The following is a 27,544-nucleotide window of genomic DNA, read 5'->3' on the forward strand; positions in this document are numbered from 1 at the left end:
TTTCCAATGTGACTCATAACAACTTTTTCTTTCTGGATTTTGCTGCTGACATATTACACAGTGGTGACACAAAGCTTCTGCTGTTACTCTAATTCTTGCATTGTACCACGCTTGTTCAAAAAAGCTCACCATTGCATCTCTCCCAACATGCGCAGGAGCATGATAGTCAATCAATCAATCATATCATTTGTAAAGCGCACTACTCACCCGTGAGGGTCTCAAGGCGCTGGGGTGGGACATGCTGCTACTGCTCGAAAAGCCAGGTCTTGGGGAGTTTTCTGAAGGTCAGCAGGTCTTGGGTCTGCCGTAGGTGGATGGGGAGGGTGTTCCAGGTATTGGCGGCGAGGTGGGAGAACGATCTGCCACCGGAGGACGCCCTTCGGATGCGGGGGACTGTGGCGAGGGTGAGGTCGGCGCTGGGGAGCTGGCGGGTGGGGGTGTAGAAGCTGAGTCGTCTGTTGAGGTACATTGGTCCGGTGTTGTGGAGTGCTTTGTGTGCTTGGGTGAGGAGCTTGAAGGTTATCCTCTTGTTGACCGGGAGCCAGTGCAGGTCTCTCAGGTGGGGTGTGATGTGGCTGTGGCGAGGGATGTTGAGGATCAGGTGTTTGGCTGAGGCTCCTGTGTAGAGGGTGTTTCTGCAGTCCAACCTGCTGCTGACGAGGGCCTGGATGACCGTTCTTCTCGTTTCAGTGGGGATCCACTTGTAGATCCTGCAGAGCATGCAGGTGTTGAAGCAGGAGGAGGAGATGGCGATGGCCTGTTTAGTCATGGAGAGGGTGGAGTCAAGGATGACCCCCTAGGTTGCGTGCGTGGTGGTGGGTGTTGGGGAGGTTTTCCAGTGCGGTTGGCCACCAGGAGTCGTCCCAGGCCGAAGGGGTGGATCCGAGGATGAGGACCTCCGTCTTGTCCGAGTTCAGCTTCAGTCAGCTGTTCCTCATCCATTCAGCGACAGCCTTCATTCCTTCATGAAGGTTGGTTTTGGCGGTGTGGGGGTCCTTGGTGAGGGAGAGCATCAGCTGGGTGTCATCAGCGTAGGAGATGATGTTGAGGTCGTGCCGACGGGCGACATGGGAGAGCGGTGCCATGTAGATGTTAAACAGAGTTGGGCTGAGGGATGAGCCCTGGGGTACGACGCAGATGATATTGGTGGCTTCGGAGCGGAAGGGGGGAAGACAGACGCTCTGTGTTCTGCCGGAGAGAAAGGAGGTGGTCCAGTCCAGGGCCTTCTCTTGGATCCTGGTGTTGTGGAGGCATGTTCGTAGTGTGTGGTGGCAGACCGTGGCGAAGGCGGCTTACAGGTCCAGGAATATGAGGGCCGCCATTTTTCCATTGTTCAGTAGGGACTTGATGTCATCGGTGGCGGCGATGAGGGCAGTCTCGGTGCTGTGGTTGCTGTGGAACCCGGACTGGGAAGGGTCCAGGATGTTGTTCTCCTCGAGGTAGCGGGCAGTTGTTCGTTGACCGTCTTCTCGATGACCTTTGCTGGGAACGGGAGCAGGGAGATGGGCCGGAAGTTCTTGAGATCCTTGAGGTCCGCCTTGGGTTTCTTGAGTAAGGCGTGCTATCGGTGATAACAAGCTGTCAGGCAAAACTGGTCTACCATCAACATAGATCCATACATAGTCTTCTCTTTTGGTGCATACTACTTGCATTCAACCCTGTTGTTCTGCCTCTGTCACCTCATCCTGCAATTTCCTCACCTCCTCCCAAGTATCTTGAGCTGACAACATTGGAGAGCAATCTGTGACGTCTGCTGCGTTTGCCAAGACTTCTTCATTAAATGTGTGTGCATTCAAGGCACAGTAGCATGCCATTTCCTCAGCATATTGATTTCCAACCGTGATGTAGTCAGTTCCTTGATGATGTACAACGCATTTCACAACAGCAACATGAGTAGGGAACTGTAGTGACTGCAAAAGGTTCCTTACACACTCTCCATTTCTAATGGCCGAACCAGAGGATGCAATAACCCACGCTGAGACCACAACTGCCTAAAGTCATGGACGACTCCAAAGCCATACTGACTATCAGTGTAAATTGTAACTTGAAGATGTTCTGAAATGGTGCATGCTTGGGTCAAAGCTATAAGCTCTGCCACTTCCACAGAAAACACTCCTTGTAACCACGTTAGTTCCACAATGCCACCAACTGTGCATACAGCGTCAGCGGCTTTTAGATTTCCATCATTGTCTCTCAAACAGGATCCATCAGAAAACAGCAAATGATCAGATTCAGGCAAAAGTTCATCAGAATTATTATGATGGGGCTTAGTACAAAACTCAGTCACATCGAAGCAATCATGTTTAACTTCAGCCATCAAAATCTCATTTCCTGGCAATGGCATCAAGGTGGTTGGGTTCAATACCATCCATTTCTTCAATGCCACATCCTGTACTCCTAGAAAAAATCTGCGTCAACCGAGTATTGGTCAAATACTGCGTTTGTGTACGAGTAAACCGTATTTCTACTGAATGGGGTAGAAACACTGTAGTGGATGACCCATAACAAAGCTATCACATTGCTCAATTAGATGTAAACGCTTACAAACAACCAGGCAAAGCAGCCGCAACAGGTTCAAGAGTTGCTGAAAAGTAGGCACCTGGCCTATGGTTGCTTCCATGCATTTGTGTTAACACTGAAAGAGCACAACCTTCTCTCTCACAGCAAAACAACACAAAACACTTATTATAGTAAGGCATTTCCAGAGCCAATGCCTTACAAAGGCATTCTCGCAACTCAGTGAAGGCTGACTTAAAATCACAATTCCAGGATACCAGATCAGACACATCTGACACATCTGTAGATGCTTGGCTGTCAAAGAAAAATATGGGATCCATTGGCGGCAACGCCTCACCATTCCCAAAAACATTTGCAATTCCTTTTGAGCGACCGGAGGATTCATATTCAAAATTACTGAGATTCTTATCTGGGACACTTTCCTCACTCCCTTCTCAATGTAATGTCCTAAATACAGGACTTCAGTTTTGTAAAACTGTATTTTAGTTGGTGGTACCTTGTGTCCATTTTCTGCTAAAGGATTAAGTAGAGTAATAGTAACGATTACAGGAGTAATTCCAGCAACTGGTTCTGGAGACAAAATGTACTGTGGAATTCTTGGAAAATCGGCATTTGGCTTGTTCGCAATCTTGACTGGATCAACACATCTGATTACCCAATGTCTTTACTTGTAAAGTGCCAAACTATAGGTAGTACTGTGTCTCTTACTTTAATGGGCAAATCCTCATTCGTCAGGAGAGGATACATCCAGACACCTGATGACTGTAGGGCAAGTTTAAAAACCCCATCCTCATAATGGGCCCGATTCACAGAATGAACTTAAGACTCAATCCTAAACTTACTACTGTTTTGGTATTCACAGAATGCACTTACTACTTTTGGCATTCACAGAATGAACTTACTACTTTTGGTATTCACAGAAGTTAGGATTTTGTCTTAAGTTTGTCTTAAGACAAACTTAAGACAAACTTAAGACAGACTTAAGACAGACTTAAGACAAAATCCTAACTTAAGTCTGTCTTAAGTCTGTCTTAAGTTTGTCTTAAGACAAACTTAAGACAAAATCCTAACTTCTGTGAATACCAAAAGTAGTGAATTCATTCTGTGAATGCCAAAAGTAGTAAGTGCATTCTGTGATTACCAAAATAGTAGTAAGTTTAGGATTGAGTCTTAAGTTCATTTTGCGAATCGGGCCCAATATGTGTGAAACTCGATTCCTCAAGGAGTGCAATAGATTGAACCGTTCAACTTACCCAGCAAATTTCATCCAAGTAGGTTCACTGGACTTGTATCACATACCACAAATCGATGCCGATCCTCAAAGGATCCTATTTGTCACTCCGACAACTTGGATTCTTTCTCCTGAAAGGGGTAGGTCAGGGAACTTTACTGTTCTTACAGTAGAGCGGGTAACACCAGTGTCAACAAGGACTGAGATAGTATTCCCATCCACTTCTCTATCCACATAAGGACCACTTTGCTCTGCTTCTTGAGCTGAGCCAAGCACACTGTCCTCCTCCATCCTCAGGCAGCTTCATGAAAACTGGTCCTGATCACTGAAACTCAGATCGATTAAATATTGCTGTGCAAAATTCAAGTTTTGGTAAGAATTCTGATTTGCATTGTACCTTTATACTTGAACGTTTTGTTGAGGCATTGGAGCTTTCAGCATTTGGATTTGCTGCGATCCATTAGAATTTTGCATTCTCTGTCCTTGCACATACTGAGTCTGGCCCATGTTGTTCCCTTCAGACTATGCATAATCCACCTTCTGCATCTGGTTCCCCATGTTATTTACAACAGCCTTACACTCTCGCCTCCAATGTATGAGCTTTCCACACGTGTGACATGGATTTGTCTTTTTTTAAAGTTACACATCAACAGCAGTTCTAGGATCATGGGATCACCATGTCCTCTGCTTTGCAGCACACAATTCTGCTGCTGATATCCATTAATACCCTGCATCATTGGCACGTGATTATAATTTCTCTGTACCTGTCTCATGTTCTTAAACCCCATCGGGTTGGGACCGTTCTGCATAGATTTTCTCTGAGCAATAATTAGCTTCTCCTTAAGCTTTTTTCGTCTCATGCCTATGTCATCTGCACAATATTTAGAAAAACAAAGAATTTCATCCACTGATTTGCTCTGCCAACAAAGAATCTGTTGCTGAATCCTTTCAGAAATCTCTAGTCTCAATCCCATGACAAATTTGTAAACAAACTGTCCTGCATGTCTTTCTGCATTAGTATCTGATCCACTATACTGTTTGAAAATCTGCACCAACCTTTCTTAAAAGGCATGTACTCATTCTTTCAACTCCTGCATTGCCCTGTCAATCTGTAACCAATTGATTTCAAGGACGTTATTAACCGCTAATACTTTCTCATTACCTCTGGAGAGGGTGCTCATGTTCTTGAATCCCTTGAAGGCTCTCGCTCCAGCTATTCCACAGAAATCCTGCATTCAGCCCACAAATCGGCATGTACCACAATTTCAAATAATGTATTTAAATCAATCCACAAAACTTTTGTAATTTTCACAAATTGTTCAACTTGCCGAAACCATTCCACTGGTTTTTCTCTCAGTCTAGGGAAATTGTTTGTATTGGACAAAATATCTTGCCTATTCCATGGAACATGGAACTAGCCTCCTCTTTTCACCTCTCTCATAGGGAGCATCAGTACTTCCCCTATGTAACCACCAAACACAATTCGTGATGACTGCTCTTGAACTTTCTTTGTCTCCTTCTTCTTTGAACTCCTGCCTTCCCATTTCTCTGGGTCTTCCCATTTTCTACTTAATACCAATAGCTTCATTATCTTTTTTTTTCTTGCCTGGTGCCCTCATGTTTTCAATGTCTTTGTCAGGAAAATCCACCCTATACGATCTCTGCAAACACTTTGAAGTATGCATGTCTACATCAACGTTTCTGTGCCAATTCTTTCAATCTTACATGTGACAATTGTGCTCTTCTGGTAATGTTGTTACAAAGGAACAACAGTCCCTCTTCCATGTAGGACTCTAACTTCAAAGGATTAAGTGTCCCTTGAATTAATTATTTTAACTCCACTTTTAATCTGCTCACATCCAGGTAAGAATTATTCTCCTGAACCGAATTTTTAATTGAACTGGGACCTGCAATCAAATCTGAAGGAAAAACTGAAGTAGGAACTAAAGTAGGAAGTGAAACCCTAATTTTGGTTATTTGGAATAACTTACGCTTTGAGCCATTAAACAAATTCCTGAGCAGTTATCTCTGAACGCACTCCTGCATTATTTTAATTCAGAGACCCATTAACAAAATGTGCTTTAGTTCTGGGTTGGACACTCAATATAGAGGCTTCTGAAGCTGTGAAACTCGTCTGCATTGTCAGGTCATTAACGTTATTACCTATGTAAGGTAGTTCCATTGGTCTAGGATAGAAAAATGGTGAAAGCCTATGCATCCTTCTCTGCATCGGCTCAGTAGATTTCTGATCCTGATCAATATTTGCATTTGCAGTATTCTCATTCTGCGTCAAAACCATAGGTGCAGAAATCACAGGTTTCGTAATCAAATGTGGAAGATTTCCAGGCACTGTATTTATTCCAGTAGATACAGTAAAATTATGAACAGTGTTCACCTGTAATCCAGACGTGTAAAGAGGTGCCACAGATCCGATTGTCACAGGGACAGACAAAGCATCTGGCGTATCTGATTCAACTACATTTATAGACGCTGGTATCTCTGTTCTCCTATTTACAGGAAGAAATGTTCTCCCGTCTCTCTGTACCTCGGGCATCATTGGAGCATTAGGTCTTACAGGTGTACTCGTTGGTACCAAATCCCTACTCGAGGCTTCATTGAGGTGGTAGATGATTTAATAATAATTAATTCAAAATATTGTCATCTATGTCGCTCTCTTTGCCTTCTTTTTCTTAATCTACTTTGAGTTCAAGTGCTTCTTTTTCTCTTTACTCTTGCCCTTTGTCTCTTCACTAACTTCTAATACTGGACATACCCATGTACCCTGTATAATGCCTGCTCTCCTTCATTTCTGCTGAGGGTCCCACCTAGTTTCTGCACAATGATCCATTGTCTTCTTATACCCTACTTGGTATTTCTCTTTATATTTCTGATGTGCAACATGTTCCCAAATATTTAAAGTTTACAGAACTGCAAGTCTGCAAGGATATTTCATTTCATATTCCTTTCCTTAAATTTCCTAAATTTCTCAAAATGTATGTTCCGTAACGAGGGAACTATAAAGTCTCATCTTTCTCAGCAGTTTGGACTCTTTGGACATGGGCATAAAGTATTTCTGGCACCCTAGATTTCACTTCACTAGGCAAAACCCTCAGTCTGCTACCAGATTTGTTATCATGCAGAAGTGTGCACTCTCTCTCTCTTACAACTACTCTAACCAAACTGGGCAGTACTATGAATTGAGTAAACTCTTGACCAGCTTTGTCCGATGAGTTCTCATGTCTATGTAACCCTGAGGTGACGGTCCTCTTATGGATCTTGTTCCACCGATAGGAGGAGTGGAATCTAGGGTTCCAAAGCATATTAGTTAGCTGCCCAATGACTCCAAGTTATTGACAGCCAACTCACCAAAAAGTCCCATATTAAATCATTTCCAACTGTACAGTTTCAAGAGACAACAAATAGGACACCATAAAAGTCTCAAGCAAGTTAAAGTTTTGTTTGATTATTGTAATAAAGATTCAGAATCTATTATAAGGACTAATCTCTTCAGCAATGCAGTTACAAATATCACAAGTTTAATTAGAGCACCTAGCATTTGGGGACGGATGGTTCTAAATCCACTTACAGAGTTACAAAGTCCTGCCCATTAGGCCAAAGGATAGTTCTCCAAACTAACAGAGTTGATCCTATCAGGCAAGGGGGAAGTAAAAGTTAAAAGTCTCTAAGGGCAAGTCCATTTAGCATAAAGAGTTAAGCAATAAGAGAAAAGTTCTGGTTCGGCAAGAAAGACCTCAGTTTGACTGCTACTGAATGTAGTATCGACAGAAAATCCAAAACCAAAGGATGTTTTGATACCACAAAATCAGTCAGAAAGAAAAGTTTGTCAGCATCACACAAAGTGCGTGCATCAACGTTCCAGTTAAATTGAATGATTGTAAAAAAGGGGAAAGGAAATCAAAACACATGTACTCAACAAGCAAAATAAATGGAGTACAGCACACAGCAAAAAGGCATTGAGTGTGTTGAATGCACTGCCCATCCTTCGGGGTTTCTTCTTTTATACATTCTTGATAAAATGCCAGAGTGATGTGACATCACACCACCATCGAAAGACCATCATGTGCTCAGGACGCACATTAAGTCAGCTAGATAGTCGCAACATCGACAAGGTTTCCCATGCTTTTCATGAGAATCGACAGATTCACAAGTCCACACCAGTTATTGAGAGGGAAAAGAAACATAATAGCAATACACAAGGCAGTAGAGATCATGATTCGCAGACTTGCTATTCCCATGGGAATTATTTTTTTCAGAAAAGTAAAAGAACGTGCAACTGCGATACAGGGATGCAACAATATACTACATCACATAGCCATTGTTAAAATGGGGAAAAAAGTTAATACAAAAAACATGTCTCAACAAGAAGCCCTTAAGTTGATTTCACATTTTCTTTGTTTTATCCATTCTAAAACATCGTTGAATTAATTAAATCAAAATAACGATGAGAAATTACATTTAATATTCACAAATTATTTTTGCATTACATTAGTTATCGTTAGGAATACCCTACTACTACAAAATCCATTACTTTTCATATCATTTAAAGTGAAACAACACTTGAAACCTGGAGTTTATTAAGTGCAACTTTAATCTACATATATTACTTTCCATATATATATATATATATATATATATATATATATATATATATGTAGATTCGCCACATCAGCCGAAGCAGCCGCCCCAGCTCTCAAGTTAAATGACGAAAGAACAGACACAGAATTTGTGCTTAATTGAGGTGTTTATTCTTCTCCAGCAAGCCTGCCGCCGCCATTACGCGTTTCGCCTCTTACAAAGCTTGATATATATATCCTTTCTAGACTCTTTCATCCTCTAGCTCTCCTTGCATCATCTCATACCTCTTTTACTTTTCAGATATCCCAAACAAATCTTTCTAAACTCTTCCATCTGACTCTTCCCCTCCACCTTCCCTTTACTCATCCCAAAAGCCTCCTACTGCTGTGAACTCCGAAAAAAAAAAGAAAAAAGAAAATTCAAGACTCTTCCCTCTTCTATCCCTCCACTATTCCTTTTCAATCCAAATTACAGACTAATTCCCCACTAAGCCTGTTTGGGTTCCGGAGCAGCGTGCTACTCACCGAAAAGTGCTTCAACACCTTATCAGGGGTAGCAAGCGCTAAATAAATGCAATTACAATACAATAACATGAGTTCACATTTTCTAAGGTTAAGAGAATTAAAATACTTTGGAAGTATTTATAAACTATATAATTCCTAATATTAGTCAGCAAAGTTTCAAGCTCATTTCTCATTGTTTACAAGCTTTACCACCTATGTTTCTATGCAACACATCCTCTACAAAAGTATTTTAATAGCACTAGACCACTTCATGAATAGCATCAATATCTCACCCTTATTATAAGCATATGGTTAAATGTGCCTATGTATCTCTATATTACGTTTAACCCCTTCGCTGCGGCGGGAATTCCGCCGCAGCACTAAGGGGGCGGGGGGGCCGAGCGGCGCTCGCATGCTCGTGACGGAGCCGCTCCGTCATGAGCCGCGGTTGAGCTGTGCTCGTGAGGGAGCGGTTCCGTCATGGCCCGCCCCGCTCAATGGAACGTCCAGCGCAGGCGCGAAATTCGCGCCGTGCAGGCGCGCCGAGCGGGCCATGACGGAACCGCTCCGTCATGAGCACAGCTCAACCGAGGCTCATGACGGAGCAGCTCCGTCATGAGCATAGAACGGGTTAAAAGCACTCTTTTAAGGTGCTTCTGCTACTCTTGCTTCTTTCACATGTAACCCTATCTAATGAGTGCAACGTGAAATTTTCAAGTTCACGTTCTCAATACTGCAGCTCATTGTGTATTATGTTAAACATTTTTGGTCTCTATCACCTACAATGAGGTGTTTCCAACTCAGGATTCTCTCTAAGATCAAGATAAACCAAATCACAGTGAATAGGCGGCACTAAAGACTGTTGATTATTTCCAAACGAGACCCTTCTCTTACCTTTTCCAATGTGCCTCCTGGTGTTCTCTATCGTAGAGTTTCTGTTTACGTTTGACAGGAGTCCAAGGCAGAACCTGCTCTTGTTGTGCGAAGGGTCTGTGAATCCATCTATGAGCACACTGCGAGAGGAAGCCTGAAAGGTCTCCCCCACTCGGTTGTTAAGTTCATAATAAGCAACTGAACACCAGTGAAGGGGCTCTTCATAGCACACAGGCCGGAATTCTGCAGGAATTGAGAAAACAACATGCAGTCACATTCATTTGTAGTAACACTATTCATTCTTTAAACTCGAATAAGTTGTGTGACATAAACATAAATTCCTCTGTTTCTTTGAGTATGAAAGTGCCATCCCTGCACTTAACGGATCATATCCTGTTCTTTTAAGAGATGATGACAATAAGTTTCAGTCTCCAAAAATTATAGCTGGTGTCCATCATATAGCATTCTGAATCTGGGCGCCCTTTCGTGCAGAACTGTGAAGGCTATTGAGTACTGTGTCAGATATGTGTTGGTGTTTGTTTGTGTCCAGTGCTCTAAATGGGCTTCCACTTCATTATTTTGAGAGGGGAGTACCTGCACTTCTCGGCAGAGGTGCAATACTCTCAATTGGAGAGTGTCAGCACTTCCAGAAGCAAGCAGCTATTCTGGTATTGAATACCTGCATTGATATTTATCCATTCAAGCACCGATTGTGTCAGATTAGTAGAGAATATGTTCATTGTTTATTGTTGGGTGTTGCTGCTATACGTATTTGGTGCCGCATTACTATGTAACGGGTTCTAAGATTTGCCATCTAAGACAAGGCACACGCCGGCATGTCTAGAAAAATGCTGCCTGATAATATTGTTGAGTGAACAGTGTTGCTGGAAAGCCAAATAATAGGGTGGGAGCATTTTGTGAGGAATGTCAGTTGTCTGGTACGTGGTGTATCTTGCTCTAGGGTGATGCATGCAGACCAGAAAATAGCTATATAGCATTAAGCGTATTTAGGGACAACAAGCATTGCCAAAGCCAATAAGTCTGGTAATGTGGACTTTGCAAATATAAAAGTATACACACATAAACACACACACACTACATACATTTTATTTATTTATTTATTTTAAAGAAGTACAAGAAAATGGGGCGCACCAGTGAAGTGGGTGAATGGGATGGAATAATGGCTGAGCTGAGAAAGACTAAAGTGAGCTGGATGGGGAAGGAGGAAGTAACGATGAGCTGGGGGGGGGGGCAAACACAAAGCATTGGGTGTGGATATCAAACAGGAGAAGAGGGAGAAAAAACATTGAATAACAATCAACCAAGTACAATTGTGCAAGAAAGTCAACCAATGGTAAGCAATGGGCTTAAGCAATGGGCTGACCCAAAAGCCACTATACGTATTGCCACTGCCACAATAGGTCTCCGGCAACAGAGAGCAGTCTGTAGGCGAGACCTAAAAATTAGAACTATGAATGCCAAAGACATGGCAATGTTTTTTCAATAAACGGTATGGTTTTATGATTAAAATAAATGATGACGGTTGGAGCTAACCCATACTCAATTTTCATTCTTATTGCATTGCTCTTTAATCCCTCCACCCCCTATTTTATTCAATGCTCCTGGGTTAAAGTGAAGACAGCGAATAGTTCTGGAATTTTGTGAAACGTATTTAAAAGTGTGCGACCAAGTTTATTGGACACCAATGCCTATTTGTGTATTGTTAATCTTCTGGTTGAGTAAAATATTCCAAAATAAAACAAATCAATTCATAGTAAATATAAAAAAGTGTGAGTACATACATTGAAATTATTTTAATATAACCACTGTGTAATGTTCAAAGTAGTCCAAGTATGTTTGAGGACTATGTGAAGATTACATAAGCCATGAGGACCTTCTGTGCTGGTGAATACAGTTGATGGTCTCATAATGAGTTTCCTGTTAATTCCAATTCTTCAGACAACAGGAGTTACCTCTGGATCGGGTTTACAAGAACCAAAAAACGTAATGGCTTCAAGTACATCATCCAGAGATTCAGCTGCTAAAACCTATCCAAATCTGTGCTTGCAAAAACATGCGAGAATGGGTGCAGATACACTACCTTTTATATGCTATGCCCCAAACTTCTACAATCTTGAGTATTTCTGACTATCTGAAATGTGAATCTCAGCAGATGCATATTTAGAATTTTGAAATTTACCTCTATTGGGAACAGAAAGGACAAGCTGACAATCATCTCTTGAAACTATGGGCCGACTGTTTCGATTTCCAGGAATCTCTGATGCGTTGTACGGTGGAGGTGGCGTTTCTGCTAAAATCAGAAGAGACAGTGTTACAAAACAATGAAGAATGAATTGAAAGAACAACTGAATATGGTAGCTCAGGTTATGCTATACCGGATATTTTATAGTTCTTTATATTAACCTAATATCATCTCAAGGCCCAGAGGAAGAGAATGAAAGATGGAAAAGAACCAGGAGCGAGAGAAGGTGGCCTTGAGAAGGGAAATGCGGAAGTAGCCTTGCAAATTAAGATGTCTTCCCAAAATGCTAGGTTGAGCGGTAGGATATTGTGGGGAAATCAGCCTTAGACAGCAAACCACCTAATTAACTATCAATTCTCATGTTCATTTTTAGGTCGAGCCTAGACAGCACTTGATCTGTCTGGAAGATCTGCTCTATGTACTTTATGTAGGCTTTGGAGCATTTCCGCTTTTGTTTAGGGACTACTTTTGTTCTAGCAACTCCCTGTGTTTAACTGCCTTGATAGAAAATGACCAGCAGAGGTCAGTAAAATACCAGAATCGCTTTACTCAGGCCAACATTCTTCGAAGCTAAAAACTTGTATGGTCCCAAAGGCGAGACCCATTGCATTGCAAATGCTTGTTATTTTTTTTCTTGGAACATTTTCCTTGTCTGCATAGTCAACCTCCAGAATAAGCCTATAATTCAGATGCTCACTTACCAAATGCGCCATCATCACCCTGAAGGCAGAGAGAGCGCCAAAGGGGACTGATCAAGCAACATCTAGCCATTAAGTTCAACATATTCAGCCTCGCTAATCAGAGCCTTGTTATCGCTTAACTAGTTAGTCTTTCAGTCCTCATTAGCCTGCTTGGAGGCAGACCCTAAGATGTCCTCATTTTCACCATCCCCTTCATCGAGCCTGTTGTCTCTTTCAGATTTGCAAAAGCGCCCTCTGGGTTTGCAAAATCTCCTCCCAGTTTTGAAAACTGATATCTTGATCTGCTTATGGCCTTCAGAAAAGCCCCCCTTTTACAAAACAAATTTCTGATGAGGTCTCAGCCATAGCACATTGTTTATTCTTTGAAACCATGGAGTTATTTACAGAAAAGCCCACAAGTTCCAGTTTCCATGGCTTTTCTTTCTTTTCTCCTCCTTTATCCTTTCTGTAAGAGGTCTGCTACCCATCTGTTTTAATTTTCACACTAGAGTTGCTTTTATCCCTAATTATAATTTGTATAACAGGGCCATTAGGTCACTGGTTGGCTGTGTTGCCTCAAAAGTGAGAACCCTGACAAGTGCCTCTAATCTTCAACACTGACACTACAACACATGGAAGAGTACCATGGAAATCTCTTCCAATTTGAATGAGGCCCTGGGTCCTGTTTTGGATTGCAAAACAATCTCTGGCAAGTTAGTTTCAGGTCAACAAGATTCACACCCAAATGGCTCACCCGTCACTATGAAAGCGCTCTTCTGCACCAAAACATGGTCTTAGTAAATTTGTGTTATGGCCAGGAGACTACTTTCCTCTCACTTTCTGTGTCACTTCTGCTGGTGCAAAGACTCACATGAATAGTGTGTCCATCTTGTCTTCTCAGTCCTAAGAAAGGATCCTGCTGCCCGTTGGTCACATGAGTTGTCCCTTTTCTCTGCTCTCCCTCTTGCCTTTTTGTCCTTCTTGGGAAGGGCCCTTTCTTTGTTTTAATCAACACACATAACCCAGACAAGAGAAGGCCATTGATGCTTGCTTCTAGTGCAGAATTGTCTGCTCAAGAGGTCTTCCATTTGTCGGACCTTGACACTAGTGGATTTAGTGCACCCTTATTGTTTCTCTTATGTTGGTTTTGGCACTCTGACCATGAACACACTATGAGAACCCAATATATTTCCATACCTTAGTTTGGTCCTAAGATAGTTTTTTGTGAATGATAAGCAATTTTTTCAACCAGGAAGACCTCACATCTCAGCCATACAAAGAACAGATTTTTCTTAATAGAATACTGCCATTTTTGTATAAGAATCATGCAAGCACAGTGATTTGTTTAATTCTGCACAACTATTTCAAAGTGTCAAACCTGCACCTGATATTTCATAAGGACTCCCTGGGTCAGAAGAACTTCTTGGAGAGTCAGGGTAGCAGATAGTGCGGGGAGAATGTGGATATATATTGTCTGGCGAGGAGGAGAATGGAGTGCATGTTGGCTGCTGGAAGGACTCTGGGTAGGTTGCATTATGAGGCATCAAAGGATCACTGTTGAGGGACGCATTCCGGAACTTGGCTAGAAGGCTAAGCTGAGGGTTGAATTCACTGTGTCTTGGAACCAGAACTGGAGGTAACACTAAAATACAAAGAAAAAAGGTTTTTTAATCATTGGGCACAGTTTCGATATACAAACAAATTTATCACAATATCATTTGGTTTTCATATAAACACATGAATTAAAAAAATATTTCTTTTCATACATATGGAAGAGCACGTCATCTTCTACAGGTGAGGCTCATTCACAAAACAATAAACCAGTATAGACATTTGAGCAACATTCTTAGCCACGAAGAAATCCGTTAAAGCCTGAGCGTGCAGCTGTCAGAGCAGTCACTAGTTCCTTGTAGAATGATTACTCAAACTGAAATCAAGAGAAATCATATTTTTGCTGCTCTTCGATGTGATTGTAACACATTACAGGTCTAGTCACTCATGACTTAGCCATAGACTGAGAAGGGTCCCACCCAGCATGGCAAGGGCAGAGCAAAGCTGAGAATCCCATTTTGGATACGAAAAACCTACAGTTCAATTTTTAAAAAATCACAAAGATCCTCCTATCTAGAATGTGAGGTAAGAGAAACGTTTTTTTTTTAGGGAAGTGCCTGGTCCTCCATAGATGATAGGCAACATGTGCAAAGGAAGGAAATGTACATTGATTTTTACCTTGATTTTATCAGCTAACCATTCATATTTTTTCGAGGCTAATAGGTATCATAAAGCTCTGCTGGAAGTGAGTGGCCTGTTTGAGCCTGTTCGAGACTGGCCAGGGCCAGAAATGCTGCTCATTTTCCCATTTAGCAATACTCAGCCCACACCATCCACATCCACAAACTTAAGGTACTTATGGATCTATATATTCATCACTTTCGTCTAATTTAGCATTTCCAATGCACTACCCTATTTCTCAGCCTATACATCTATCAATATATCCTCTAGATCCACTCTCATTTATCCCAAACCCCATGCCACTACTATTATCCCCAAAATAACCCTTTCTTGACTCTCTCCTACTCAACCCCTCCTTGTATCATCTGACACCTCTTTCTACTATACCTAGTCCCCCAAACAAACCTTCCTAAACTCTTCCCTCTGACTCCTCCCCTCCAAAACTCCTTTTTACTCATCCAAAAGCCTCCTCGTACTGCTAAGACTTAAAAAAAAAAAGAAACCTTCACTCTTTTATCCCTCCACTAACCTTTTGAATCAAAATTAACAGACTAACATGTTCACTTCTCAAATTTCATATTCAACTATACTAATTCACCAATAATCCTTTATGGGTTCCGGAGTGGCGTGCTTCAACACCCCATCAGGGGTAACAAGTGATATATGAATGCAAACCTTTCTTCCCCTTTTATCCTTCCGCTATTCTTCTCACTCTAAATAACTGACTAATATCCACCACTGAGATTAATTTTATATTTCACCATACTAATTCACCACTAATCCTTTATGGGCTTCCGGAGTAGCGTGCTTTAACACCCAATCAGGGGTAACAAGCGCTATATAAATACAAACCTTTTTCCTCCTCTATCCTTCTGCTATCATTCCAAATCCAAATAACTGACTAACCTATCCACCACTTAAAATGTACTTGCATGTTTCACTATACTAATTCAACAGTAATCCTCTATGGGTCCCGGAGTAGCGTGCTACTCGCTGAAAAAGCACTTCGACGCCTCGTCAGGGGTAGTAAGCGCTATATAAATGCAATTACAATACAATACATATGTGGATTTCCTGCATATTGCATAATCTTCTAACTTTCAAAATTGCTTCGTCATTCTATAGTAAACTAGTTGCGTTAGGCTTTTTTCCTGAACATTTGATTTTAATCTAGAAACATATGTGGATACCAGGCATTTCATAGATTCTTCTAACTTTCAAAATGGTTTCTTTATTCTAAAGTAAACTAGTCGTTTTTTCCTGAATTTTTGACGTTGGTCTTGCTACCTTTCACGCGTTCTTATGTTTGCCAACGCTATTTGCTCTTCTCACACACCAACATCTTTAATTCAAGTAGTGACTATTGTGTCATGAGAGCTAATGTGTACTTAGATCAGGCTGACAGCACAGTATGGATTGCCTTGAGGAATTGTTTGGTAACTGGTGACGTTTTCTTTCTGTCCTCCAATCCATATCTTTTTTTACCAGTGACATCTTACAGTCCTAAGCTTAGTTGCTTCTTTATACAAAGCAAATGCTAAATTATGTACGTGTGTGTCTTAATCTCCCTACCTTACCACACACATAAAAAGGCACTTTGCCTTACTCAGCCTCAGTGGCTATGGATGATGCTTCACTTTAGGCTCCACTTTCTCTGTCTTTGTAGTGTGTCTCCATCAAAGAATTTTGGAACTGAATTAAGCAATGCCTTTATTAACAACCCTAGATAAGTGTACAGTTCCTTCAAAGGCCTCGTTACAACTCATCTATTACACAGGACAAAGAAATAGAACATGGAATACATTACATATCGAACAGTGTTCTCTAGTAAGAAGCACCAGCTTGCAATAATATACACAACCCCAAAACTACAGTCTTGTATTCAAATATGCCCACTTGTTAGCTCTGACCTATTTCTCTATAGATTTCCACTCAGACTTGTTGTTATGCTACTAAGGCTCTCATTGTGAGGTGCGTAGTTCACCCGGAGCGGTAACTATCGGTACAATACTGCAAGTCGTAATTTAAAATCTGTCTGAGCCCAGAAATATCAGGTCTGAAAACTCTGAACCCGATCATTCTGGACACTGAGATAAGCGCCTTTTAGGAGTAGAGTTGCTGCAGGGCAGTGGGCTGCAGACAGCAGCACTCCCTACCCCATTCCTACCCCTGCAACAGTTTGGGTGAGGTAGACAAAGCTGAACTCAGACAGAAAAGCATTCCCTGCACCTTTGATGCCCACCCCTGACCCTACAAAGGAACTCCCACTGACAGAAAATGTAAGCTTTTTTCCTCCAAAACTAGGAAAACTGCTAGGCAATTCACCCACTAACACGGGCTCCGAGTAGTTATTCCCCACTGGAGGAAAAACTCCTAATGGCCGGATTCTAAAGCAGAGATTTGAGTCAGTAATGAAGACTGGCGGTGACAAGGGGATTTGGCCTACTTGGCCCCATGATATCTCAATACTAAAGTCTATACATATCATGAAGGCCTTTACCCCCAGATTCATCATGGTCATGTTTTGCGAGTCTGTAATAGCGATTATTAAAGAATCGCTATTACAGACTCGCAAAACGGGATTCATGTAGAAATCGCAATAATTATTGCGATTCCTACAGCTTCCTTATTTGCGATTAGCTATTTGCTAATCGCAAATAAGGAATAACTCCCCATTCATTCCTATGGGCCTAAAGACCCATAAGAATGAATGGGAAGACATATCAATGTGCGAATCGCTATTAGCGATTCGCATGTTGAGTTTGCGATTTCAAGGGTGCAGGGGTGTCCAAAGAACACCCTGTTGCACCCATGAAATGATATTGGATGCTAATGTTACGCACACACATGTCCCAAGGACATGTGTGTGTGTAACATACAACTTAGAAAAATGCACTTAAGTGCATTTTTCTAAGTTTCCGCTATTTACCACGAGGTTTGACTTCACGGTAAATAGCGGCCCAAAGTTGCAAAATCGCAATTTTTTAATGTTTCATGAATTGCATTTAAGGAATCTCAAATAGAGATTCCTTATATGCAATTCCTCGCAAATTTGCGAATTCCATAATTGCGATTTTTGCATTTGGGATGATGAATCCCAAATGCAAAAATTGTGCTCGCAAAGGGCCAGATTCTCAGAATCTAGCCCTTTGCGAGCCGATTTCTCTTTGATGAATCTAGCTGTTAGTATTTTATGTGTTCCAAGTCATAGAGCATTATTTTACAGAACATGTCCCACTTTTAAAATACATTCTGAGACAAAAGAGACGGATTCAGTCATACTTTGCCTTTTCGAGAAAACATATAGGTTTCTGGCTCCCATCAGGAAGAATCCTCTCTCATAGATCTTAATGTGTCACGTTGCTGCTGCCTCAAAAGTAGCTGCAATTAGATCCGGATGTTGTAGCCCTATCAGTCTTGTCTGCTGTTGCTGGGTTGAGATGCATTTTGATGTAGCATGATCATCTTGACTGTGATGGTTCTGTAGGGATGATACATGTCCTCAAACATATATTTTGTTTATTGATAACACCTCTTACTTAGGGTAATGTTTTTTTTTCACTGATAGGCGCGTCAAGTAAGGGTGTGTTGAGCATGTTGCAATGTAGTTCACCACGACCATTCTAACCTGGTGCTCTGGGAGTCATTTTTTAAAAGTCCTGGCATAACCAAGCAGGGGGGTCACATAGATATCTCATCTGTTTTCAAAGGGTTGATTACATCTGGTGTGGTAGATACATAAATGAACATGTGGGACAATAAGGCAGTTTCTCTATCCATGATGCCTTTGCATTACAATGGGTTTAATAATCAGAGCTAATATGGGAGCACTCTGGGAACACTACACCTTAACACGTCCCAGTGCTAAGGCACAGTATTAATTTACTATTTTTATATAATGCTGAGAAGGCCTTTCTGGAATTGTTAAAGCTTCATACAATGGAAATGAAGTAAATATAATTTGAATAGTAATTGAAAGCTAGTCATCAAGGGGTGTTAGCCAGGGGCAAGTTCAAATTCTTGCTTGGCAGGTTGAATTTCAAGGCCTCTGCAGGCTTCTCTTGAGTTAGTCCAGAGCCAAAGTCGCTAGTAGTGCAAGAAAATGTTAGATCAATGCCACATACTGCAATGAGAAAGCATATTAAAGAATGTGCTACTGAATATCGTCCCCAGAATATCATGATATAAGAATATTGAGGGAAAATAGGGAAGTATAGATTTACTATTCTTAACTTAACATTTACGTACCGCATAGGTACATATATTTGAAGTTAGGTATAGAAAATCTAGACTTATCTGTTCAGTATTTTTACCTCAATATCTTGTCACATCGGTATTCTGGGATCAATATTCAGGGTGCACACCATATTTAACAGATATGACTCTCTTTCAAGGGTAGGCCTGTGTACATCAGCATCATGTATTCCCAGCAACAAATAACATATGAGCCTGTAAGAAAACAGTATGCCACTCTCAGACCTGCTTTGGTCCTATAAAAATAGTATTTCGCTCTCTCAACCCTGCTTTCTGAACTGAATTGGCTGCTGATTCCTCAGACGAATCAGGCATGAAAGCACTTTCCCCCTAGCCCACTGTAGTTTTTTAGGTATCTGGTATGTCAGAAAAACTTTATCTGAAGGAAATAGGCCAAAGGAAAATAGTACTTTCAGGAGATAATTTGAGAGTGCTTGGATCAACCACCCTAAACTCTTTTGGATAGCAAACCCTGAATCCTGCTCATGATACGTAGAGACATAGGTATTAAGTGGGCCTGAGATAATCAAAATACCTAACCAAAGTAACTACTAAAATGGATGGCGCACACTACTTCCTGGTGGACCTGTCTGCAGTTCTGAGGGAAGCAGAATGTTTTTGTGTATAGCTTTGCAATCAAACAAAAGTATTACATTGATTTGAACTGCTTTTATTCTCTACACAAACTCTCCATTCTCAAAGTACTTCCCAATAATTGTAATAATTTATATAACATGTAGTCAGGTACTCTGGGGATTCTGTTCTTAAGCAATTATCTAGATCATATTTTTCATATCAAATATTTACTTGTTGATAATCCGCACACACACATAGAGGAATGCTACACACATTAATTATTACGCCATCCTTTTTAGGTCTCTCCTATTCCATCCTGTAGGGATGGCGGGCGAGATTATAGTAAGGCTTTCGAAAAGTCTACCCAAACTGCGGATCGCGTACAGTTCATGTGAGCACAATTATGCGCATTGTGAACAGCTGCCACAACCACGTGCATTCTCAACAGCTTCCATTTGCCATCAGACACTGTGTGCGCGCCCCGCGCTCCGCCTCTGCTGCCACACGCATTCAGCTCACCAGGCTGCACACACCCTCACTCTCCATATGGTCGCTCGCCTTTTCTTTGGTCTCCGCCGCATGTTCTCACAGGCTCCTCTCCGCCCACGCGTCTTTTTTTTCTCTCCCCTTCCGTGCAGTTCCGCCCCGCCTTTTCTTTCTCACCTCTTTTCCTGACTCTTGGCTCTGTGTGACTTACTACTTGACCTCCTGCCTCTGTGTTCTGCATTTGTCTCTTATTTATTTACTTTTAATGTGTGTTTTTTTTAATACACGCACCCAAACACGTATGCTTTAGTCTGATTTTCATTCTTTCCTTTCATTCCTTTCCTGCTTACATTCTCATTAAGATCACTCTCTCCCCAAACAGCACTTTTATCCTGTCTCGCCTCTCTGTGTCTTGCTGTCTGCCCTCAACTTCAATACTTTCCAGCCTCTCTGCTCTGCATCCCTCTCTTATTTACTTTTAATGTAATTTGAGTTCACACACTGAAACACGTATGCTTCGTGGCACACTAGTTGCAAATGGCTGAGACTTTACTTAGCTTACGTGTAAATTACTGACACCAACAAACACAAGTCACCTGCAACAGGTCCCTCACACACTGCGCCCTCTTACACAGACCACTCACAATGACCCCTCCCACACAGACCACTCACACTGACCCCTCGACACAGACCACTCACACTGACCCCTCCACACCGACCACTCACACGGACCCCTCCACACAGACCACTCACACTGACCCGTCCACACAGACCACTCACACTGACCCCTACACACAGACCACTCACACTGACCCCTACATACACACTGACCCCTCCACACAGACCACTCACACTGACGCCTCCACACAAACCACTCACTGACCCATCCACACTGCCCCCTCACACTGCCCTACACACATTAGCCCCCACAAACTGCCTCCTCACACACTGCCCTATACACATTAGCCCCCCAAAAAACTGCCCCCTCACACACTGCCCTACTCACATTAGCCCCCACAAACTGCCCCCTCACACACTGCCCTACACATCACCCACTCACACTACCTTAGGACACTCACTGCACCCTCACACCCCACACACACACACAGCCTGCACCCTTACACACTCACACTGTGCCCTCATTACAAATACAGTATTTTAATTAAATACGAATACAGTTTACTTCCAAGGCACTGCAGTGATTTACGTGAGCCCGTGTCAGACTGTGCGTTTTTTTTCAATACAAATACAGCCTTTAAAATACAAATACAGTTTACTTACAACTTGTTGGGTTACTGCAATTTAAAATGCCCTGATTCTAAGATTGTATAACTTTTTTAAACATAGTTACTGATAAGTGTTTCTTATGAGTAACTGTAACACGAATTTGGGGATGTGGTGCACACATGCCGATAGTGCCTCTTCCCTGCTGTTACATTACAATGCTACGTTTACAAGTGTCAGAAGGAAACAGACCAGCGGCGCCAGTGGAGCACAAACCAGACATTGGACTCCTCTTTTAATCCTGCTTCCTTTCTGCAGAGTTTTTTGTTTATGTTGACTTTCTAACACTTCCATCCCCCATAAGCCTGTCTTTTCAACTGCCAGACCTTTAGCACTGTGTACGAAAAAGAAACCCTCTTTTTTATTTTATTTTATTACAGGCTATGGTATGGGTAAACGCGCAAAATAAACAAGTATTACACATTGCTTAAAAACTATTTGTTATAAAGGAAATAAAACTACTACACATGTTGTGCTGTGATATTCAAATAGGAACAATTTTTAAAGGGGAGGCTTCTTTCCAGTTAATTAACTGTGCATTGTTTACTTTTTATTACCTACACTAGGGTACATGGTGTTTATGTTTTTACCTACAGTAGGGAACATGGTGCTTCTTTTTAACAGTACAGTCAATTTTTTGCCTCCCTTACTTTCTCAAACTGCAATGCCAGAGTTGCACCATCACACACCCAGCAGTCTCACGCACCCACCAGCCTCACGCATCCCGCAAGCATCACGTATCCTGCCAGCCTCACGCATCCGACAGCCTCACACACCCGGCACCCTGACACACCCGGCACCCTGACACACCCGGCACCCTCACACACTCTGCACCCTCACAAACTCTGCACCCACACACACTCTGCACCCTCACACACTGCTCCCTTACACACTACACACTCAATGCGAAGTCACACATTGCCCACTTATACTACTTTGCACCATCACACACCCCGCAGTCTCATGCACCCGCCAGCCTCACGCACCCGCCAGCCTCACGCACCCACCAGCCACACGCAACCGCCAGCCTCACGCACCCGCCAGCCTCACACACCTGGCAGCCTCATGCACTCGAAAGCCTCACAGACTCTGCCCCAACACACACACTTTGCACTCTCACACACCCTCACACGCACTCTGCACCCTCACATGCACTCTGCACCCTCACACCAACTTTGCACCCTCACAAACTCTGCACCCTCACATGCACTCTGCACCCTCACACTCACTCTGCACCCTCACACCCTCACACACTCTGCTCTCTCACACACTAGACACTCACTGTGCAGTCACACATTGCCCACTCTTACTTTGCACCATCACACACCCGCAGTTTCACGCACACGCCAGCCTCACGCACAAGCCAGCCTCATGCACCCGCCAGCCTCATGCACCCGCCAGCCTCACGCACCCACTAGCCTCACGCACCCGCCAGCCTCACGTACCCACCAGCCTCACACAACCGGCAGCCTCATGCACTCAGAAGCCTCACAGACTCTGCCCCCTCACACACAGCAACCCTGTTTGTTTAGCCCAATCATTATTACTGCACTCATATCCCTCGTTTTACCCAAAAAACAACTATCACACAGTATAATAAAACATGTTTGCAGTATTGCCTATTAATTACCACCCAAAAAACATGTTACTTCTACATGGGCAAAAACTAGAACTATTACACAATATAATCACCAAACAAATAAACAATTTGATACTTTCCTGAATACAAAAATATTTGGGGAAAAACATGCATTTATCTGTGAAGGAACATACGCTTTACACATACACTTATTCCAATACATTTCAAACAAGTTGCCGTTTTTTTTTTACAAAAAACAACTTTAAAAAAAACTTTACACAGCAGTGTAAAGGGAACAAGTCAAGACAAACTGTCTACAGTCACACAGGGCGGAAAACGAACTCTACATATACATGCAACCTTTTACACTTTAAAGGCAGACACACTATCTATAGCACCATCTGATCTAACCAGCAAAACGCACTTCACCTTTTATCCTTTGTTCGCTCACAGGCACCTATAGAGATTTTTACAACCTTTGACCCTATTTAACTTCGGCGCAGGGAGATTTTCAAACATACCCTCCTTACTGCCAGAAAATACAACATTGACCTACGGGCCTACGCTCTCCTTGCTGCCACAAACACCAAGATTCTACAATACTACGCTCAACAAAAAATCAAGTAAGTACACTTTATTTTCAGATGCTATTCGCTACCATATGCCGTAGAAATAGCAAAGTTTACTTTCAGCCAACATTAAGGGACAGGTTTGCAGGGTTAATTCATTACAGTAATATTAATCCTCTAACAGGCATTGTTCTAAAGTAAAGCAAAGATAATTTTCTCAGCATATTTAGGCTTTCTTTGTGTGGTTTTACACACACAACTTTACTTATTTCAGGTAGAATTTTGAAAATTCTATGTCGTTCAAGCAAATTCACTTTTTGGGACAATGGTTACATATACTGGACTTTTTATACGTTTGTCCCAATAAATTGAGTTAAAATACAAAAAAAAATGTTGCCAATATATAAGCAAAACGTCACTTTAATTTTTCTCTTTATTTTCACAGCCACTGAACAACACATTGACTACTGAGGAGTTTTGGGACGTCGCTTTCTCCACAAAGAAAAAAAATATTCGGGTAAGTACATTGAAAATGTACACGTTAACATTCAATTAATCATGCATGCTCGGCAGCTTTTTTTATGATGCAGAAATCTGTAGAAAACACCTACAACTTCGCTCACACACTCCGCACAGCCTACAAGAAATAACTTAAACTTGGCTTCGGCAAATAAGGTAACTAAAATTGAGTATACTATACAGGTAGTCAATAGCAATTAAATTCTATGCCGACTCACATCCTTATCGCCACACTGTCTCCATTCTTTACGTTACAAACACATCCTTCGATTAAAATATCTATACTTTAGTCGCACAAAAAAAGGTTTACTGACCTGATCTTCCTCGCCGTTAATTCGCTCCACGAGGCCAGAAATTCTATTACAGGACTTCCCTACGCACATACAAAACACGATCCAACATACTCACCTTCCGAAGCCCATAACTCTTCACCCTGGCCCCTTCCTCGGGCACGGGAATTCGCCAATTCATCCGCCAAGGCGTGGATTGCCACTCAAAGTGGCACTCTGACCTTAGCACGCAACCGACGTGACATTACCTTACGGATGCAAGCCCCACACAGGCGTAAAGTTCAAATAGCCTGTAGCACAAAATCCAAGAGAGTGTAAACACATTTTTTAGGGAATTGTAACGTGTTGCCATAATTGAAATGTAATTTTATTTTGGCTACTAATATTGACCTATTGCTTATGCCTTACTACCAGACGAATTTACTGAACTGCTTACAGCTGATTTAATATACTTTTAAATGTAATGCCAGCGGTGCCGGTGTGCTTATTATGCGGCTGCTTTTCTAAACATGGTGTTTCTGTTGAAATGTCTCAGAAAACACGCAGGAACTATTCAATTGCGGAGGACATGTTATTTGAAGGCAACAAGCTGGGACATTTTGCACGCGCATTTTATTTGTAACTTTTGCTAGAAAGTAAACAATTAACATTTGTAGAAGAAATCACACTTTATGCGGGTGCTTTTCAAGACATGTTTACACACACAGTATCGCGCGCACACACTCTCACACGTACAACCACATACACACACACGCTCTCTCTCACACACAAACACTCTCTCTCTCTCACACACACACACTCTCTCTCTCTCACACACACACAAACACACTCTCTCTCTCTCACACACACACACACACACACACTGTCACACACACACTCTGTCACACACAAAAACTCTCTCTCTCACTCACACACTCTCTCTCTCCCACACTCTCACACATTCTCTCACACCCACTCTCTCTCACACAATCTCTCTCACACACACACACTCTCTCACACACACTCTCTCTCACACACACTCTCTCTCTCACACACTCTCACACACACTCTCTCACACACACTCTCTCTCACACACTCTCACACACACACTCTCTCTCACACACTCTCTCACACACTCTCACACACACTCTCTCACACACACTCTCTCTCACACACTCTCACACACACACTCTCTCTAACACACACACACTCTCTCTCACACACTCCCTCTCTCACACACTACCTCTCTTACACACTCCCTCTCTCACACACTCTCTCTCACTCATACACACACTCTCTCACTCACACACACACTCTCTCTCACACACAGACACTCTCTCACTTACACACACACTCTCTCTCACACACACACTCTCTCTCACACACACTCTCTCACACACACTCTCTCTCACACACACTCTCTCACACACTCTCTCTCACACACACTCTCTCACACACACTCTCCCTCACATACACTCACTCTCTCTCTCTCACACACACACACTCTCTCACACTATCAATAACTCACTTCCATCCACTCTCACACATTCTCTCTCACACACACACACACTTTCTCTGAAAGTCAACATCATAGTGTGATGTTGGGCAGTCAGACACTTACAATCTGCTTATTCATTTCTAATTTGACAAACATTTCACATCACTATATTATCCACAATGTTGAATACAATACAAAACTTAAAAATGCTACCACTTTTCTCAATATTGTCTAATTATTATATCTTAACAAGCATTCTTTCTCTCAATAACAGTTCTTGTTTTACTCCATACAGATACTTCTGTGGGCTTCACCTCAACCACAAGATAAGGTAACAAGAATTGTTATTACTTATCACACATGAAAATTGTGATAGTACTCGCTTGAAACATAACTCACATTCAACACAGGGGTAAAAAAAAAACCTTTATTTATAGCATCCTTTTCATACTAGATAATATAACATGCATAGATTTTTAAAAGCTAGTTACCATCAAGGTAATACAAGATTTAATAGCAAATCACAAGGAAAACAATGCCTACCAAATAGTACTTTTGCTGTTTTACATAGCTTTTACTAACCGGTTAATATATGGAACTGAAATGATCTCCATTACATTATGGACCTTGGGGATGCTTTATATATAGAAATGCATTCAATTAACAAAGAAGCACTTATGCATCCAGATGACTTGCCAAAATATATAGAGCACAATGACAAAATGTATTCGCTTACGCTACGGAAACCTTATTATGGTGATGTCCTTAAACATTTTGATAAAGACTATCCAGATATTACAACTGCATTACAATTAACTCTTAATAGGCATTGTGGCATACTACTTTGTATGAGTGTATATGTTGTTTCTATTTTTAAATATATGCAAACATACTTTGTATTTCATTCACATGGCAGGGACAACCAAGGCATGTCTCATCCTAATGGAACATGCATTACTCTTGAAATAGAAACTTTTGAAGGCCTTATTGAATACATTTTAAAACTAGCACATAACTTTACAGATCCTTCTCAGCAATGTGTACCATTTGAATTAACTCCAATAGATATAATGACCATTAAGAAACAATTGTTAGAAAAAGCAGTTAGGGATAACAAGAAAAAGAGAGATTTAACTAGAGTAAAAAACCTGTATGTACATAAAACTGAAGTGACTCTACATACAATTTTCAATACAACAAGAAGTCCTTCAGATGCATTTGGAATATTAGATAAGGGTAATAATAACAAGTAGTTCTATAGTGCAAACAAATAATTAACGATAAATTGGGAAATTTAGCAACAAGGAAAAATAAAAGAAAAAATATTAGTACTACAGTAGAAGACTTTGGGTCCAGAAAAAAAAGATATGTGGAACCTAACATAGAAAGTGTAATCGTAACGCATACGCAAATTAGAAGAAAAAAAAATAATATTAGTCAAATTATTAGTAATTTTCATAGGGGAAATATTGCATGGACCAGAGTACGTTTGTACTGTTTGCAATCAGTTATGGCATAAACAGTTGTTAAAAAATACACGCACTGTTTGCAGACGGGAAATTTTTCTTAAATGTAACATTAGTAACAACAAAACAAAATATATTTGTACTACTTG

The 27,544-nt window shown here is 41.6% G+C and overlaps 1 protein-coding gene across 3 annotated transcripts in view; it reads right to left on the reverse strand.

Moving 5' to 3' along the window:
* The window catches only part of SMAD9 (SMAD family member 9), a 177,109-nt gene that overhangs the window by 63,591 nt on the left and 85,974 nt on the right, over positions 1-27,544 (reverse strand). Inside the window, exons 3-5 of one of the 3 annotated variants that reach the window (XM_086935088.1) lie at positions 14,048-14,305; positions 11,921-12,028; positions 9,742-9,963 (exon numbers count right to left, since the gene is read on the reverse strand). In XM_086935088.1, coding sequence (XP_086791214.1) covers positions 9,742-9,963; positions 11,921-12,028; positions 14,048-14,305 — 588 coding nt within the window. Of the gene's footprint in view, positions 1-9,741; positions 9,964-11,920; positions 12,032-14,041; positions 14,306-27,544 lie in introns of all 3 variants that reach the window. The other 2 variants (XM_086935087.1, XM_086935086.1) reach the window with 2 other exon arrangements.

This window comes from Lissotriton vulgaris, chromosome 8 (genome assembly GCF_964263255.1).
Source record: "Lissotriton vulgaris chromosome 8, aLisVul1.2, whole genome shotgun sequence".
In the NCBI taxonomy this organism is placed as follows: Eukaryota; Metazoa; Chordata; class Amphibia; order Caudata; family Salamandridae; genus Lissotriton; species Lissotriton vulgaris.